The sequence below is a fragment of the Callorhinus ursinus genome, unplaced genomic scaffold (genome assembly GCF_003265705.2).
Source record: "Callorhinus ursinus isolate GAN/ISIS: 27379988/994484 unplaced genomic scaffold, GSC_fseal_2.0 scaffold77, whole genome shotgun sequence".
NCBI classification, from domain to species: domain Eukaryota; kingdom Metazoa; phylum Chordata; class Mammalia; order Carnivora; family Otariidae; genus Callorhinus; species Callorhinus ursinus.
In genome coordinates this window covers 3,595,640-3,613,876 of record NW_027397139.1, presented here as the reverse complement: position 1 = coordinate 3,613,876, position 18,237 = coordinate 3,595,640, and the positions used below count along the sequence as shown (strand labels likewise).

Below are 18,237 nucleotides of genomic sequence, written 5' to 3'. Positions count from 1 at the left end.
TTGAAGTTGATTGTTTTGCATGTGGGATGTCCACTAGTCCCAGCACTGTTTGTTAATGAGACTGTCCTTTCTGTCTGGAGTTTCCATGGCACCTTCGCCAGAAGTCAGTGGACAGTGTGGGAGTTGGTTTATTTCTAGGCTTGGTTCTATCCCACTGACCTGAAGAAAACCTTGATTCCTTTAGCTGTAGAGTAAGTGTTGTGGTTGAGCAGAGTTAAGTTCTTCACCTTTGTTCTTCTTTTAAAATATTGCTTTGGTGGAGCACCCGGGGGGCTCCGTCAGTTCAGCGTCCGACTCTTGGTCTCAGTGCAGGTCTTGATCTCGGGGTTTTGAGTTCAGGCCCCATGTTGGGCTCTGTGGTGGGGGTGGAGCCTCCTTAAAAAAATAATAATAATAAATATTGTTCTGGTTATTTCACCTCCTTTGTATTTCCGTATAAATTTTAGAATCAGCTTCTTGATTTTTGCATAATTTTGTTAGGAATTGCATTGAATCAATAGGTCTTTTGGAGAGATTTGCCCTTGAGGCTTCCAACACTGGGTCTTTCAGTCGATGAACATGGTGTATATAGATGTCTGCAGTTCTCTCAGCAGGGCCCTGTTATCTAAGTGTGGGGTCTTGGGCACCTTCTGTTAGATTTATTCCCAGATAGTTGAGCTTCTGGCACTACTGTAGATGAGATTCTGTGTTAAATTTTGTTTTCCAGTTGCCTACTGCTAATAGATAAGAACACAGTTGGCTTTCATATATTAACTATGACTTGTTGCTAAATTTATTGATTCTAGTACTTGATTTGTAGATTTCTCAGGACTTGCTCTAGAAATGAACATACTTGTGAATGGGGACAGTTTTACGTCTTTGTTTCGGTTTTCATGATTTTATTTCTTTTCTTTCTCCTTTTTGAATTGGCTAGGACCCTCAATACAATTTAGCGTAGAAGTGGCAAAAGCTACGGGTTTTTCATAGATTCCCTGTGTGAATTTGAGGGAATTCCTTGCTATCCCTGATGTTGTTTTTCCTAGGTGTGACCATGGCATTGTAGTTATATTAAAAGAAGTCTGTAACTTTTACAGATGAATGCTGAAGTATTTATGAATGAAATAACATAGTGTCTGTGGTCTGCTTCTGAATGATAGGGAATATGGGTGCAGAAAAAGCGTTTGGCCAAAGTGTCTGCTCGTGAGAATAGCTGTCAGTGTGGCTAGAGGCAAGTGGCCTGTGATTTTGTCTTAACTGTGGTGACATTAACCTTGCTCACCTGCTCCACCATGTCTCTCTGGCGTGTAGTCACTGCTTTTCCCCTTTTAATTAATAAAGACCTTGGGGGAGATCCTTGGAGACCATGCAAATATCCCGTTTCTCCTTGGACTTTCGCCCCCTGATTTTAGCGTCCGGAGGTGGCTCTCGCCTGTCACGACTGGTTACTGTTGCTTCTGAAGGCGATTTCTCTCTTCTCATTCTCTGCGTAGTTATTGACTGGAATTTTTCTGTGAGGAAGAGCTGTTCTCTCATACGTGTTTATTTCATCCCGTGAGCTCTAACCCACTACTGCTGTTTCCTCACTCACATTGTTCCTCTGCTGGCCATGTGGGGCTCTGTCAGTGTGCACCCTGACCCCTTGGCCTGCCCCCTGCCTTCCCAAGCCCGTGCTCACTTTCTAGACCACAGATGCTCCAGAGTCACCTTGAAGTGCCCGTGTTCCAGACATCTCTGAGGAGCTCTGGTTTCTTTTGTTGGAGAATAGTTTTTGCTATTTTTTGAGATTGAGTTGTCTTCTCCTTGCTGAGCTGTGAGAATTCTTGACATACTCTGGCTGCAAGTGCCCCATGAGATACTGTATTACGTGTGGTGTGGCTGATTGTGGTTTAATGGCACCTTCACCAGTGCGAGTCCTTAGTGTATCCGTTCATTTTTGGCGGTTACTCCTCTGGGTCATGTCCAGGAAATCTTTGCCTGCCCGAGTCACAAAGGTATTCTCTTCTGTTTTCTTCAAGAAGCTTTAGTGGTTTCAGCTTTTGTGTTCAGGTTTAAGGTCAGTTGTGAATGGAAGTTTGTGTATGTCGGCTGGGGGTTTGTATTTGTGGGGATCGAGATTAATTAAAGAGACTTTGTTTCCCCATCAGGTTGTCTTGGTGCTTTTATCCAAAAGCCAGTTAAATGTTAGCCTGCGTCTGTTCTGTGCGCTGGGTCATTGATCTATCTCTTCATCCCTCTGCCAGCACCACGTTCTCCTGGTTACTGTAGACTTACAATGGGTCTCAAAGTAAGGTGGTTAAATCTTTTAACAGTGTTCTTTTTTAAAGATTATTTAGGCTAGGTTCTCAGTCTTTGTATGTCAGTTTTAGAATCAGCTTGTCTTGTTTCTCAGAAAGCCTACTGGGCTTGTTCTAGGAATTACTTCCAGTTAGCAGTTCAGTCCAGGGAGAAGGGCCATTTTAACAACGTTGAGTCTTCTGTTCTGTGAACATAGTTTCCCTTGCTTGCTTTCGTCTTTGATTTTTCTCAGCAGTGTTTTACAGTTTTCAATATAGAGGTCTTGCAAATCTTTCATTAAAATTATCACTAAAGGGGCGCCTGGGTGGTTCAGTCAGTTAAGCGTCTGACTCTTGATTTTGACTCAGGTCATGATCTCAGGGTCATGAGTTGTGCCCTGGGTTGGGCTCCACGCCGGGCATGGAGCCTGTTTAAGATTCTCTCGCTCCCTCTCCCTCTGCCCCGCCCCCACGCACAAGTGCCATCTCTCTCTCTCAAGTAAATAAATCTTAAAAAAAAATTATCGCTAGGTATTTATGTTTTACTGATGTTTTAAATGGTATTTAAAAAATCCATTTAAAAATTCTTTGTTGCTGGTATATGCAAACATAGCTCATTTTTGCTCACTGACCTCATGTCTTGTGACCTTGCTCAATTCATGTAAGTTCTAGAAGCTTCTATGTAAATTCTTTAGGATAGCGTATTAATTTGTGTATTAAATTGTGTGTCTGAATGGAGACATTTTGCTTCTTTTCTAGTCTCTATGCTGTTCACTTATTTTTCTTGCCACGTGGTGCTGGCCAGGGCCTGTCGTAGAGCGTTGAAGGGAAGTGTGGGGGCCGGCCTCCTCACCTGTCCCCCCCCTTCTGGGAGTGCTCAGTCTTGTGCCAGTGGTCTGGCGGTGTCTGTGGGACCGGTACCTTCCTGTCCCGTTGGGTCTCCTGACCTACGCCGTGTGGGCTGCTGAGCAGAGTTTACCGTACAGAAGTGCTTGTGAGGAGGGAAGGTGGGGACCCCTGGGCAGGTTGGTGCTTGGAGGTGGGCACTGCCCAGCTGGCCCTGGTGACTGAGAGTGGGGAGGGGCCGCAGAGTCTGGGGCGGGAGGGCCGCTGCGTGTGTGTGTGTGTGTGTGTGTGTGTGTGTGTGTGTGTGTTAGGGGGCTGGCGGGGCACGATGAAGGAAACTGCCAACTGGACGCAGCAGCTGCTTCCTGCTCCGGCGAGGGAGTCTGGCTCGAGGACACAGGGGCGGGGCGGCCCTCCCTCCTCCAGGACACCTCCTGTCCCCACAGAGCGGAGCCGGCCGGGAGCCCGCAGGGAGCCGGCAGGCAGAGCGGAGACAGTGGGCGCGTGGGCAGCACCCCCCTCACGCCTCTTTCCACCTCTTGCTTCCTCGGGCTTGTTATCCCGCGCGGGGCTTGGGTTTGGGTGTTTCCTGTGTCTGGTGAGATGATCCTACTACTTTCTATCCTTTGTTCTGTTAATGAGGTGAAGGGCGGTGATTCATTCCTGCGACAAACTCCACCTGATTAACATGTATTGCTGACTTTCGTTTACTAGTAATTTTAGAGGATTTTGGGGTCTGTGTTCATGGGGGATATTGGTGGATAGATTTCCTGTTTGATACCGACTTTGTCTTTCCAAGGCTTTGTCTCCCTCTGGTTTTGGCGTCAGGGTAACACTGGCCTCTCCTAAAACTGAAAACGATTAGTGTCATTCTCCCTCAAATGTCTGGATTCCCCAGTGAGGTCAGCTAGACCTGGAGGTCCGTTTGTGGGAAGGTGCTTGATCAGGGAATCGAGGTCTTTTGTAGGGTCGAGGCTGTTGAGATGTTTCCTTTCTTCTGGTTTTGTTTTCGCCTATTTGTGTCTTTCCAGGAATTAGTTCATTCCATCTAAGGTGTCAAATCTCTTGGCGGGACGTTTTCCGTAATGGCCCGGGTTTTCTCTGGAAGATCTGTAGTGTCGACTCCTCTCCCCTGGCTCTTTGTCAGGGTTGCATCAGGATCCAACAAAGGTTACGCCTTGGGATTGGCTGGTGTGTTTCTCTGTCCCTTTACTCTGTCGGCTCCCCTTCATCTCTCAGTTTCTTGCAGCGTGTTTGTTGAAGCAGCCTCTTGTCTTGGGCTCGGGTAACTCGTGGCGCGGCACTTGCCGCTAACTCCTGGGGCACACAGCGCGTGCCGAGCTCTCTGCCTGGAGTGGGTTGGTTTCCTCGGCTCCATCCCATGTGGGCCCACTGGCACCCAGGAGCCGACCCTGGCGGGGGCTCCACACACCATGTGAGTCCCAGCGTCAGCCACAGCCTCACGCAGTTTGTTCCGAAGTAATGCCACCCTTTTCTCATTGCGCATTTTGACTTGAATAATGAGGATTTTTTTTTTTTTTTTTAATGTTTGGGAGTTAACAGTATTTAAGACAACTGAGAGTAAAAACTAGAGCATGGGGAATAGTTTTCACTGTTGGTTCTGCTTTTGTGTTTCAGATGGGTCTGTGAAGAGATCCCAGACCTCAAGCTTGCTATGGAGAATTATGTTCTGATCGACTATGACACCAAAAGGTGAGCAGAGCTCTGTCCACGCTTGCTGGGGACGCAGCCTCCCGTCAGCTCTTCTTCGACGGCACAAGCTGGTCTGCAATTTCCTTTGAGAGTTGGCTGTCGCCTCCATGAAGTTATTTTGGTAGGAAATGTTTATCAAATATTGGCAGAGGCTGTCAGAGCGAGGACGGAATTGGAAATGCCACACTGCGGAAACGGCGCCTGGTATGTGTGAAGTCGGCCCCAGCTAGCTGCCGAGGGGCCGTGCTCCCTGCGGGCGGCCGTCAGCAGCCAGTGCTCCCGCCTGGGGCCAGCGCCTCTGCACGGGCCTCCTGGGGCTCGGGCTCTGGCCAGCCCCCGCCTGGGTCTCCGTGGGTTTGGTCCGTCACTGCACGTCCAGCCCTTTGGCCGCTCCTCGCAGTTCCCTGCAGGCACGTCCTGGATCTCAGAGGAGAGTCCTGTGGGTGGAGAAGGGTGAGGCTGTCTCTGGAATGCCTGCCTGGAGTTTTTTTGTTTCTCTTTGAGAAGGAAGGCTGACATTCCAGGCTCCTGCCGTTTTAGCTCTTGGCAGGCTTAGCCGGGGCACTGCAGTATTCGCTGAAGGATTGTGACCTCTGTGGGCTTTGCTAGCTCGCTCTCCATAAGGTGCACAGTCCAGGGGCCCCTAACAGGACCCCGCACCCAGGTGTTGTTGACCTGCTCTCACTTTTGTGTTTGAAGGGCCTCTTGGTCTGCTCGTCAGCCCTGATCCCATTCCCCTGGCCTCCTGCCTTGTTCCCCATTTAATAATTGGCCCAGCATTTGAGAAAGAAGAGAACTGTGCTCACTCCTCACGCAGAGAGCATCCAGGCCCCCGGGCCCTAGGGTGGCCCCATGGACTTGGGTGGTGCATGTGCATCTGGTAGCGTGGGCGCACACCGAGGAGTGGGGTACACCTCTCTTACGCCCAGGGTGAAGGTGCAGACAGGTACTGACCCTTGGACCTTAGTCGTTTGGCCAGTGAAACAACGGGTTGATTGCTCTGTGCCTGGCTGAGAGCAGCCAGCATTTTTCGGGATAGTATTGCTATAAGATGTTTGCAGGGGGGGTGTTTGAGGTTCTTCCCCTCCATACTCAGTTGGCTTAGAAAAGACGGGGAGTGGGCAGCGGCGGGCCAGGCTGGAGGTATCCATCTGAGGGACCGGTGCGGCCGCAGGGTCAGGTTCATGGTGGGGGATCCTCATTTCTCTCTCAAGCAAGGTGGCAGCAGGGCCAGCCCATAGCGTTTGTGCATCATCCAGGGACAGGCCTCCTCCGGGGTGGGCTGAGGCCTGGGTGGCTCACAGCTGTCCAGGCTGAGGGGGACCACAAGGAAATAAAATGACAAAGTAGTGCCTTCGTTTTCGCCTGAGGGCTGCATGAGAAACTAGGAGCCAGAGGTCTTGGATCTTTCATTTTGCAAATTAGGAGGGCGAAGAAGTGTCACTCAGACGCTGGGCATTGCCAGGGCTGCGGACTGCCAGGTCCTGGTTCTTGTGACCTTTTGCCTGGCCCCGTGCTGAGCGGGGGCGGGGGCTGGGGCACCTGCACCGCCAGCACTGCCTGTGTCCGTGGCCCGCTCCTCTGGAAGAGTGGCAGAGCCCACTGTTGCTCTTGGGTTCCTGAGCTCACCACATTAGCCTGGGGGCGGCTCCGTCATTGTCCTTTGTGAGGACCCATCACGCTTTGGTAGTGACTGCTCTTGCCGCCCGCTCTCCACTTCTCTCGCTTTTCCACCGCAGCTGTCCTACGGGGGCCTTGGACTCGCTGTCGGGGGCACCAGCTTAGTTGAATCCTTTTATTTCTTTTGTAAAGGAAGGGTGCACATGCGCTCTCAGGGTAAATCTGGGGCCGAGGATGAGGGGCAGGCTGTCAGTGAAGATGCAGAGGACAGTGGGGCGGGCGGCTTGGGGTGCACACAGCATGGTCATTGCTTCCCATGTCCTGTGTGTGGAGGGGCCTCCCCCAGGCTCCTGGTGTCTGGCTCGGGGAGGAAGCCTGCTTGCTGCTGTGTGTGCACGTAGGTGGACAGAGGCCCCCAGCTGACGTGCCCTCCATTACAGCGCGGACATTGGAGCACGTCCCCGGGCACTGCTCATATCAGGCCAGCCGTCCTCTGCGGGGCATCCCGGGCACTGTCACAGGCTGAGCAGCATCCCTGGCCCCACCCCTTTGATGCCACCCCTTCGATCCCAGAATGTCCCCAGATGTCCCCAGATGATGCGCAGTGTCCCCTGGAGGCAGAGTCAGTCCTGGGGGGACCTCCTATGTTGGATTTCGTTGAAAGTCATACCTGGAGTAAACGTGGTGGGGTCTGGGAGAGTCCTGTCTCATGAACCGCTCCCAGGCAGGCTCTCGTTCGGCACCTGACGTGTACTGCTTGCATCTGTGGAAGCGTTGGAATCTGTAGGGCAGGTGTTGGGCAGTGTCCTCTTCTGCCACGGGAGAATCAGTGGGCCCTTTCTGCCGCTGGGTGGACCCCATGCCCATCAAGTTGGGGCTGAGATGGAGGCTCCTTCCGGCCCGGGGAAGGAAGTATGGCCCGTGCACGCTGCCCTGGGGTGGTGGGTCCGGCTTGGGGAGCAGGTGGGATTTCTGTCCATCTACTGGGTGGGGAGTCTGGGCTGGCCAGGTCCCAGCCGCAGTGCTTTATGAAGGCTGTGTGGAGCCCTCTCTCTCACCTAACATCTGCTAGGCACACCATTCACCTTGGGTTTGACCCGTGAGCCGTGACCTCCGCAGGCTGCCCTGAGGTACACAATTTGGCCACGTAGCCAAAGACTGCCTGAGCCCCAGACACTGGGCTCAGCCTTGTTGCCCACCCGTGGTTCTCCTCGGTGCCCTGTGACCTCTGCCTTCTCACCAGGGGAGAGCTGGCTCTGCATGTCCAGGAGCTGTCCCTCCCGAAAGGCCTGCCAGGCCCATGTGGCTGGTTCTGAGCTCTGCAGTGATCAGCACCTTCCCTTGCCTTTTCAGCTTTGAAAGCATGCAGAGGCTCTGTGACAAATACAACCGCGCCATCGACAGCATCCACCAGCTGGTAGGTGGCCTCTGCCCGCCCCTCACGTGCGTCTGCTTGTCGGGGACCCGTGGGGGGTTGCTCCACCCAGCTGCCGTCACGTTTTCTGGGTAGTTTTTTTTTTTTTTTTTAAAGATTTTATTTATTTATTTGTTAGAGAGAGAGAGAGCCTGGGCCAGAGAGAGTGAGCGAGAGTACAAGCAGGGGGAGCTGCAGGCAGAGGGAGAAGGAGGCTCCCTGCTGAGCAGGGAGCCTGATGCGGGACTCGATCCCAGGACCCCGGGACCATGACCTGAGCCGAAGGCAGCCGCTTAACCGACTGAGCCACCCAGGCGCCCCTCTGGGTAGTTTTAATGACATGCCTCGCAGACCCCCGCAGACCACCCTGGAGTGCGGGGGTTCACACGTGCGGCGTGGGGCTGGCCACTGCTGACCCCCAGCGGAAGGTGTCTCAGGAGCTGCTGTTGGGACCGGGCTGGGGGTGGGGGTGCGTCCTCAGCCCCTGTCCCTGGCATGATGAGTGCTCATCCTGGGGTCTCCAGTGCATGTGGACCTTCACATCGGTGCCCCGTCCCCACTGGCTGAGGCAGGCAGGTGCGGTCAGGAGCTTGCCCGGGGCTTCTCCTGTCCCTCAGCCAGCTGTGTTGTGACTGTTTTCCTGCCATCCCTTTGGGATATTCTGATTACGGAGAGGCCTGGGACTCTGTCCTCACCTCCCTCTGCTGCCATGCTGGGGTCTGGGGAGCCTTCGCCTGGTGAAGAACAGACGACAGCCGGGCCGGGCCATGCTGCAAAAGCGGTTCCAGAGAGCGTGTCGCTCCTGTTTCTAAGGACGCTTCACTGTCTAGGCCGGGTGGGCTCCTGCTGGGGGTGGGGGTTCTCCGGTAGGAGCCTTGCTGTCAGGGGAGGCTATGGCGGGGTGTCGGGCCATGCAGCCCTGAGGGCCTAGCACGGGCTGGCCTGGGCTCTCTGGGCAGTCATCCCCATCACTGTTACTGACGGGAGGGGAGGGGGATGCTGAGTCAGATGAGTATGTTCTGGCCTCCTGTGTGAGGGACCGGGGTTCAGAGAAGTTCCTCTGGGTGTCAGCGGTGTGGGCCCCCCCGGCCCACTGCCTCAGCCCAGAGCCCTCCCCTCGGTTTTGTCCTGGGTAGGAGGTGGGGCCTGGGGCTTGGGGCTGACCTGGGCCGCTCGTGGTGGCCAGGCCACGTGGCCTCCAGTGCCCTGCACGGCAGTGGCCTGGTCCCAGGCTGGGAAGGCCCTTGGGAGCTGCCAGGGCCGCAGGAGGCTGAAGGGCAGCTGACATGAGTCGGAAGGGGGCAGACCGTGAGGGGTTAGGGCACCAGACCTCAGTGGCGCCCCAGGGCTGGGAGCCTGAGGACTCCCTCCTCGGGTCAGCATGAGCTGGATGGGGTGCCTGCCTGGTTCTGGCCCCTGAGGCCCCTGACAAGGACCCACGAGGCACTGGCTCTTTCCGTGGCTCTTGGCTCATTTCTTTTTCCAGAAAGGCGCAGCTCCCCACTCAGTGGGGAGTCTGCTTGAGCCCAGGATTGCAGGGTGGCCTCTGCTGTCTAGGGAGGCGGCGTGGCCGGCTGCCCGCGAGCATGCGCACCATTGTCTGGCATGGGCCGGTGCCGGGGCGCAGCGCCGCCCTTGTGACGCGTGTGGTGCTTTCTCTGCCGTCCTAGTGGAAGGGGACCACGCAGCCCATGAAACTGAACACTCGGCCGTCCAACGGGCTCCTGCGGCACATCCTGCAGCAGGTCTACAACCACTCGGTGACGGACCCTGAGAAGCTCAACAACTACGAGCCTTTCTCCCCCGAGGTGTACGGGGAGACCTCCTTTGACTTGGTCGCACAGATGATCGACGAGATCAAGATGACCGAGGACGACCTGTTTGTGGACCTGGGCAGTGGTGAGTGTGGGCAGGCCGTGCTGTGAGCACCACCAGCCTCCCTGGCCCCCAGATATGGAGGGGGCAGCCCGGTCAGCACACCAGGTCACCCGCAGCCCTTCGCGGTGGGGGCCGCCCCTCTCTGCAGCAAGCTGGTGCTCTGCACAGAGGAGAAGCCGGGTTGTCGTGCTCCCTATCTCTCACCCCTGCTCGCCTTGCGGGACCTGTTCTTGGCTCAGAGGGGACCCCAGTGACCACTGCAGACCAGCCCCCCACATTGCTGGGTGTCTTCGCCCCTTCCCCACACCCCCTGGCTCTCACTAGCCGCCCCCTCCTTCATGTACGGCTGGTCCTCCGGGACCAGAGTGGAGGCTCCTGAGGGCAGGGCCTGTCCTCAGCGTGGCCTAGCAGGTGTCCACGGGATGAACTATAGACTGTATGGAATAAACAAACGCCTCGGATTGGCTGATTCCAGATGGGACATGTTGAGGTGACAGGGCTGATGATGATGTGGCTGTCAGCCTGCCGTAGGAACCCCGTGCACAGCCCTCCTCTGGGGCGGCTCTGCCACCTGGATGTGACCTTGTTTTGACAGCCTCGTGCTGCAGACTCAACGTCCCGTCTCAAACCGGCATGGCCTCGGTGCTTGGAAAAGGGCCCAGAGCACCGGGCGAGGACAACTTTTTTGATGTCATCATGAGTTTGAGCTTTTTTAAGCACGCAATTCGTATTTTAATAAAAATGTGTATAGTTTAGGGGCGCCTGGGTGGCTTAGTCAGTTGAGCATCCAACTCTTGGTTTTGGCTCAGGTCATGATCTCAGGGTCGTGAGATCAAGCCCCGTGTCGGGCTTCGTACTCAGTGGGGAGTCTGCTTGAGATTCTCTCTCCCTCTTCCTCTGCCCCTCCCCCTATTCGTGCATCTGCATGTGCGCGTGCTCTCTAAAAAATAAATAAATAAATAATCATGTGCTTCAAAAATCAGTTATCTAAACATTTATTTATTTGAGAGAACGAGAATGAGAGAGAGCTCATGAGAGGGGGGAGGGTCGGAGGGAGAAGCCGACTCCCCTGGAGCAGGGAGCCCGCTGCGGGCCTCGATCCCGGGACTCCAGGATCATGACCTGAGCCGAAGGCCGTCGCCCGACCGACTGAGCCCCCCAGGCGCCCCTCAAAAGTCAGTTATCTAAAAGGCCACAGAATTTATCTGCATGTACTGGAAGGTTTAGGAGTTTTGGAAAGCACCTGCCTGACTTCTCATTTCCAGCTCTTAACCACCCTCCCCCTGTCCCTTGGCCATGACCCTTGTGTCCACTCGCCGTGGGCCTTGCTATTTACCCTGTGTCTCTAGGTAGTGGGCTTACTTTCCTTTTTTCTTTAAGATTTTTTAAGTAATTTCTACCCCCAGTGTGGGGCTTGAACTCATGACCCTGAGATTCAGAGTCACACGTTCCACCCACCAAGCCAGCTGGGCACCCTGGTGTGCTTATTTTTATTATTTGAATATATTCTGTTCAAAGTGCAAACTGAGAAGGCTCCTGGCACGTAATCTGAGAGGCACGACCAGCCTACGTGGGAGGGGAGAGCATTGACGAAGCGCCCTGGCACACACGAGGTCTGAGCGCCAGGGCGCCGCACACTGCCCCTAGGGAGCTGCACAGCTGGGCGTGTTGGTGCATTCAGCTTGCTTGTCGGGCTGCACAGGGAGGCCAGCACATGACAGTGGTTTGGAGACCCCGCTTCTGGTAGGCATCAAAGCCCCGTCGATGCCGTGTTGACGGGTGTTCTCAGAGGGATTTCAGATTTGGCCGGCCGTGCCGTGCTGTGGTGGTAATATGGGAGCCTTGCAGAGGTAGACAGAGAGCAGGTTCCCCTCGCAAGAGCCCTGGAGTGCCCTGGAGTGTTGTCTGTATGAGGCCGTGTCGGCCAGTTGGCCGTCCCCCTAGTGGGGGCTCAGCTCATGGCCTGGGTCATTGGCATATCCTAGTGACGTTGGAGAGTGCTCGCACCTTCTTGGGGAGCCGGTGGCCTCTGCCTGTTGACCCCCATGGCCGGCACCTGCCTGTCCTGGGCCTCGACTCTGGGTTGGTGCCGCCTCTGTCCCAGGGGCTGCATCTGACGGTACCTCTTGTCTGTCTGAAGGAGTGGGCCAGGTCGTGCTGCAGGTCGCCGCGGCTACCAACTGCAAACATCACTATGGCGTAGAGAAAGCTGACATCCCAGCCAAGTACGCGGAGGTGAGTGACGCTGGGGTGGGACACAGGTGTGTGTGTTTGCGTCTCTTTTCTTTCAAACCTTTGTTTGCCGTAACGCACGGGGTGTAAGGAGGGGAGGACAGAGCAAGGTGGGCGTTTGGAGGGGCTGCTTGGGCTCTGCTTGCGCATCTGGGCCCTGCTGTGTGTGCTGCCCACAGAGACTACAGCCTTGTCTCCCCCAGGCTGGGCCTGTCTCCTCCAGATGCACCAGGGGTCAGAAGGCACCACTGTTGTGCCCGTGTCTGCCTGGGATGGGGTCAGTGGGCTTTGGGGAGTAGGTGCGTCTCCAGAAATGCCTTTAGAGTGTGTGGCCTACACATGTGGTGGACTCTGCACGTCCTGCAGTCTGTCCTCCCCTGCAACCCACAGAATCAGAGGGATTGTGTTGAGGGCTGGTGGATGGGCAGTCCCAGCTTGTCCCGGGGTGGGAGTGGGCTGGGGGGGAAGGGGCCGCGGGGAGCCGCTGACAGGCTGTCGGATCATTCCCTTGCAGACCATGGACCGAGAGTTCAGGAAGTGGATGAAATGGTATGGAAAAAAGCATGCAGAATACACAGTGAGTGCCATCGCTCCATGCCCCTGCGGCTAACGATCCAGCTCCATTTCTGGGTCTCCTCCTCCCCTGACCCGCCGTTCCTCTTCCCTCCTGGGGACACTCTCCCTGCCTATCCTCGCCTGGCGTGGAGCGCCGTGCACACGGCTGAGCTGGGCGTGTGGCGCTGTGCGGGGGGAGGCCCGCTTGGCACAGCAGGACCCTCCTTCCTCTCCCACCTCTTCTGCCCTCTCTGGGCCTCCTCGGGGCTGCCCCTGCCCCGTGCCCTCTGAGAACAGAGGTGGGACGGGGCGGCGCCCCTCTGCCCCAGTCCTCGGCCGCTTGAACGCAGTCGTGTGCGGCGTGTCAGCAGGCACCTGGCGGGTCTCAGGGAGCCCTCCTTCGGTGCAGTGGCAGCAGTGTGGGGCTGGGCCGCGGGGTGTGGATGGCAAGCCCTCTTCCCTTGTCCACCGGCCAGCCCAGTGGCATCTTCTCCTTGCCTTCCTGGCTGCATGTGACCCAGATGCCGAGTCCCTCCTCCTGGCAGGGCTTGGGTTTGGGGCGGCACACACCCCCAGCTCTCCTGGCTGCCGCTGTGCCTCGGCCTCCATTGCTTGGCCCAGCCTTGCGGTGCCTGCGCTCCTTGGCCGGCCGGGGTTCTAGACCCCTGGCCTCCACTCCTGTCTGGGCATCCATGTCTCACGCATCGAAACGTGTCTGGGCCCAAGACTCATCCTTTACTCTGTCTGTTGCTCTGGACACGCAGAGGCTGTGCGGCCCGCACCCGCTCGGCCGCTGCGGGGACGCCGCACACACAGTGTGTCCAGACCGGATCTTTACCTCTTCCTTCTGTTCCCATCTCCGGCCATTACCGACACATACCCAGAGCTCGAGGCCCAAATCACCAGGGTTCCACTTGGTTCCACGGCCCGGCCTGTTGCTCCTCTCTCCCAGAGCCTTCTTACAAGCGTTCACGTCTCGCCCTCTCCACCATCACCAGCCCAGAGTGAGCCATACCATGGGGTGCTGACCATTGAGCTGGGACTGGCGTTCCTTGTTGTGTTAGAGAGCTAGAATAAGTCCTGCGTTCATGGGCTGGAGGTCAGTTGGGGTGTGGGGAGGAGGGGAACGGGAGGTTTCCCTTTCCTTCGGACGGCCTGACGGTTCTCCTTCCGTGGGTCATGCCTGCGCTGTAGTGTTTGAAAGTCATTGCCAAACCCAGGGTCACCCACACTTGCTCCCTAGTGTCTTCTGGGAGTTTTATAGCCGTGTTTTACCTATAGGGACGTGAGGCTGTAAGGACAGCACCTGGATCCTTTCCTTCGCACTTGGAGGCCCAGCCGTTTCAGCCCCGTGGTTGCAGGCTCTGCCCTTGCTCCTCTGTCTGTCTGTTTGCTCCCGCACCAGCCCCCACCATCTATGTCACCATGGCTCTGTAGCGAGTCTTCACTCAGGCAGCGTCCGCCCGTCCTCTGGCCTGGCTCTTCTCCTTCCACGCTGTGTCGGCCACGCTGGGGCTTTCACCTCTCCAGATAAACTGTGGAGTCAGCGTAGAGTCAGTTTGTGGGCGTCCACCTCAGAGCTCCCGGTGGGCTGGGTTCGGGGTGCCACTGAATCTGCACAGCAGCTCGGGAAGAACTGCTGTCTGGACAGTATCGCAGCTTCCTGCCTCTGGCGCGGCCTGCCTCTCCCTCACCGAGTTTGCCTCATGTAGATCTTGTACATCTTGTAGATCTTGAAGTCTGTCTGTCTTGGTGTCTGTGTAAACGATATTGTCTTTTTAATTTTAAATTCCACTTGTCCATTTCTGGTTTTACAGGGAAGCAATTGACGTTTGTCTGTTGCATATCAACATACGATAATACCTTTACCTTAGAATGTTGCTGTAATGTTTTATCGGCTCCAGGTTGTTTGTTTTTCCGAATTCCTTCAAATTTTCTGCATAGATGATCGTGTCACCTGTGAACAGAGGCGGTTTTAGGTCTTCCTTCCCAAGCTGTGTATGTTTTATTTTTCTTGTCTTACCGCATGAGCCAGCGTAACAGTAGGTATGTATGGTCCGCTGCCCAAAAGCAGTGGTGAAAGGGGCGCCGTGGCCTTGTTCCTGAGCTCACTGGGAAAGGTTTGACTTTCTCACCATGGAGGCGATGGGAGCCGTAGGTATTTTCTGGGTGTTCCTTAGCAAGTGGACACAGTTCCTCTCTGTTCTTATTTTGGGAATCTTCATCTTGAATGGGTTGGAGTTTGTTAAATGCCTTCCCTGCATGTGTTGATGCGCTCCTGGGATCTCTCTCTGGCCTGTTGACGTGGCAAGCACAGGTGTCCAGCTGGCCTTCCAGGCCTGGGTGAGTCCCGCCCGGTCGTGGTGCGCGGTGGCTTTCACACGGTGTTGGATTTCCGCTCCGCACCGGGTTGTTGAGAGTGTTTGCGCCCGCGTCCACGAGAGATCCCAGCCTGTGGCTCTCCTTCCTCGCAGCATCTTCGGGTGTGCGGTGATGCCGGCCCCATGGGGAGAGGCGCTGCACCCTCTGCTTCTGTTCTGTGTTCCTGGAGCCAGGATGTGCACGGGCAGAGTGGGACCTGGCTTCTCTTCCCTGTGTCTTGCTGCAGTTTCTTCTGAAAGTCTCTGCGCCCCCGTCTGAGGCTCCCTGGGGTCTGCCGTTCGGGCTGAGTGTGCAGGGAGTCCAGTGGGTTTCCATTTCCAGGAACTTCTTCCTGTGCGGTCCCCACATTTGCTTTTATGCTGACTGCATTCCTAAATGGACTTCCTAAAACACAGGTTTTTGTGTTTTAAACCACTTCTTGTTTCTGGTGAGAAAGCCCCAGCCCATGGTGTAGGAGTGGTGTTGCCGCATTTCTCAGAAACGGCCCCTGTTGCTCCAGGCACGGCTTCCAGGACGCTGTTTGTAGCCTGGTTTTAGCTTCTGGCAGCTCCTCTCGGCTGGGGTGAGGGGCAGTGGTGAGGCTGGGGGCGCTGCTCGCTCACTTCTCCTTCCGCCCTCCTCCTTCTCTTGTCTCCATCCGGGGTCAGCATGCGGGGAGGGGCTCCCCACGTGGAAACCGTCTCATTCCTTGGGTCTCGTGTGGGGCAGAGTGCTCACTGGCCCCGCCTCAGCCCCCGCGAGGTGGCTGCGAATAGAATTTGGCTCAAAGGACACTTGGGCACGACCTTGGCAGGGGTGTATGGAAGGAGCGGGCAGCAGGCCGTGCCTCTGCTGTTCTGTTGTCTGTTTCCAGAGGGCTCCGGCAGGGTGTGGTGAGCGTGTGCTGACTGATGAGCACCCACATTTGGCGGGAACTTGCGTCCTGGATCTCGTGAGGCCTTCCCAGCAGCTTTCTGTCGCTTTGACCAGGCGTCCTCACTGGCGGACGGAGTCCTGCTCCTGTTACTTAAGATCCAAAGAGGAAACAGAGCCAACAGGAGTCTAAAAATAGCCCATGTGCTTTTCGAAGCCCCAGAGCCTGCTTGTGCAGGCCAAGGACCCCATGTGGCCGCCGCCTCCCTGTCCTGCAGCCCAGCGGTGCCCGGATGCCGAACCTACCTACCCACCCCCGTGCCTCCTCCTGTCAGAGCCCCGTTCCCTCCTTCCACTGGGCTTCTGCTTGCCGGGCTGTCTCAGCTCAGGGTGCCCCCTCCGCCTGGGAGACACTCTGTCCAGCTCCCCACCCAGGCCCCCGGAGTCCCCACAGCACAGTAGCCGTGCTGTTCACAATGAGCCCCGTCGGGTGGGCCTGGCATACAGCGGGCCTCGAACATCAAGAGCGTGTTACCTTGGGTGGCTATGGCCTCATGGAGGTGCCACGTGGGGGCGGCGCCAGGGTGTCTGTGGACCAGCCTGTGCTGAGGCACTTCTTGCACTCAGGGGCAGGGGCCTCTCTCTCCAGGACATGTGCAGGGCCTCCCCCTGAGCACCTGCCACCCCTCCGGCTTTGCCCACGTCAGGATGGTGCCTCTGTGGCCCTTGGGGTGGCTGGGCCACATGAGCCGGGGCCCCGTACATCTCAGAAGCACTGGCCCACCTCCCCTCCGGTCTTGGGCAAGGTTGGGTCACCGGCAGGCGGGTGCTGCCAAGAGACAGGGCCGGGGGTTCGGCCAAGCTGGACTGCGTCTGTGGACTTGGGGCTGCTCCTGGGCAGGTTCGCCGAGGGCCAGGGTGTGCCGTGGTGGCGCTTGCGCACCTGACTTTGGGGGGGGCCAACCTCGGTCTCTTCATTCTCAGACGCTGTGCCCTTTCCCCCTGACTGGAGAGCATGTGTGTTCCATGCTGGGGGCGGGGGGCGGCTCCAGGACCACCTATGTGGCGAGCTGGGGCGGCCTGGGGGTGGTGTCTGTGGCATGCGTGGTCGTGGGCACTGAAAGCCTCTGCACCTGTACGTGCCTAGGGCCTTTTCTGCGTCTTCCCATTTCTCTGATTTTTCTGTACTTGAAGGTCTCTGACACTGGGGCCGCTCACGGGGTCCCTGGGCAGGCACAGGAAGGCCACGCACGTCTTTCTGGCCACTGTTAACTTGGGTGCTCCGGCCTCAGCAGCACAGCTGACGCAGCCAGTCCCTTCGCTCAGAGGGTCCCGGCTTGCCCATGCAGAGCAGAGCTGCTGCGGGGCTTGGATGGGGGAGCTGCCGGGAGAGGGAGGCCACATGGAGAAGTGCCTGATAGCATCCGTGTCCGGCCCAGGCCCAGGTGCGGGGATGTGCCGGGAGGACCCCCAGGGCTCAGCAGACGGTCGACCCCACGGCTGTGGTTTATACAGAGAGGATAGGAAGCCAGATGAGCTCAGGGCAGGGGCGTGGGGGGCAGGGGTGGGGACACCAGGCGCGAGCTTCCAGAGTCCTCTCCCGGGGTGTCCCACAGGACGCGCTCAGCTCCCGCCAAACGAGACGGGACTGCGCGTGTGAGGTGTGGTCTCCAGGGGGCCGGCAGAGACCCAGCGCCCGGTTCTCTGCGGGGGTCGGTCTCGCGGGCCCCTCTGCCCGGCTTGGGCCCGGACCCCAGACTCCGGGAGGGGAGCAGGTGCTCAGCCCGAGCCTCGTGTCTGCACAGACGGTCCAGGGACCCGAGCCCCCCGGCAGCGAGGGTGGTGGGAGCCCGGAGTCCGGTTCCAGATGCCGCCGAGGGCCAGCCTTGCGAGCCGGCCTCCGGGGAGGGACGTCTCAGGCCCGCCGCGCGAGCTTTCTCTCGGAGCACCAGTGAGACTGTGGACTCAAGTCATTCCTGAGGCCTGGCAGGGCTGTCCTCGGGAGTGTGGCAGATTCAGAAAGCTCCACAGGTTGGAGAGGATTCAGAGATAGGACAGCTGGGATGTGGGCAGCCCCCCACAGTGCCTGAGAGTGTTCAGGTAGACCTCCCCCTCTCCCCACCGCCCGCACCCTGCGTGGTCACGTCACATACACCGCATGATACCCTGGGTGGTCTCTGTGCGTGCGCTGGAGGGCGTAGGATCGGATCCTGGCCTGGCACACGACCTCTGCACTGGGTCAGCAGTGCGCTCAGGGTGTTCTGTCCTTTTCCGAGCAACAGCAGGCCGAGTGCCCCAGTGGGCTCCTAGGAGCCGTCTTCCTGAGGAGAGTGGGGGTTCTTGTCACTTCGTGGCATCTGTAGGGGTGCCGGTGAGGACAGTCTCCCCCCTCCTTACCCCCCCGGCCCCCACGAGCCCCCTTCCCGTCCGCGGATGAGCCTGTTCCGGACGTGTCACCCACGTGGACGCACACCCCGTGTGGCCTTCCGTGTC

The 18,237-nt window shown here is 57.2% G+C and overlaps 1 protein-coding gene across 1 annotated transcript in view; it reads left to right on the top strand.

Annotated features, from left to right (window-relative positions):
* Positions 1 to 18,237, top strand: part of DOT1L (DOT1 like histone lysine methyltransferase) — a 65,798-nt gene that overhangs the window by 19,698 nt on the left and 27,863 nt on the right. The window contains exons 3-7 of the mRNA XM_025861112.2: positions 4,737 to 4,811; positions 7,785 to 7,848; positions 9,516 to 9,744; positions 11,864 to 11,958; positions 12,470 to 12,532. Of these exons, the coding sequence (XP_025716897.1) occupies positions 4,737 to 4,811; positions 7,785 to 7,848; positions 9,516 to 9,744; positions 11,864 to 11,958; positions 12,470 to 12,532 (526 nt within the window). The remainder of the gene's footprint in view (positions 1 to 4,736; positions 4,812 to 7,784; positions 7,849 to 9,515; positions 9,745 to 11,863; positions 11,959 to 12,469; positions 12,533 to 18,237) is intronic.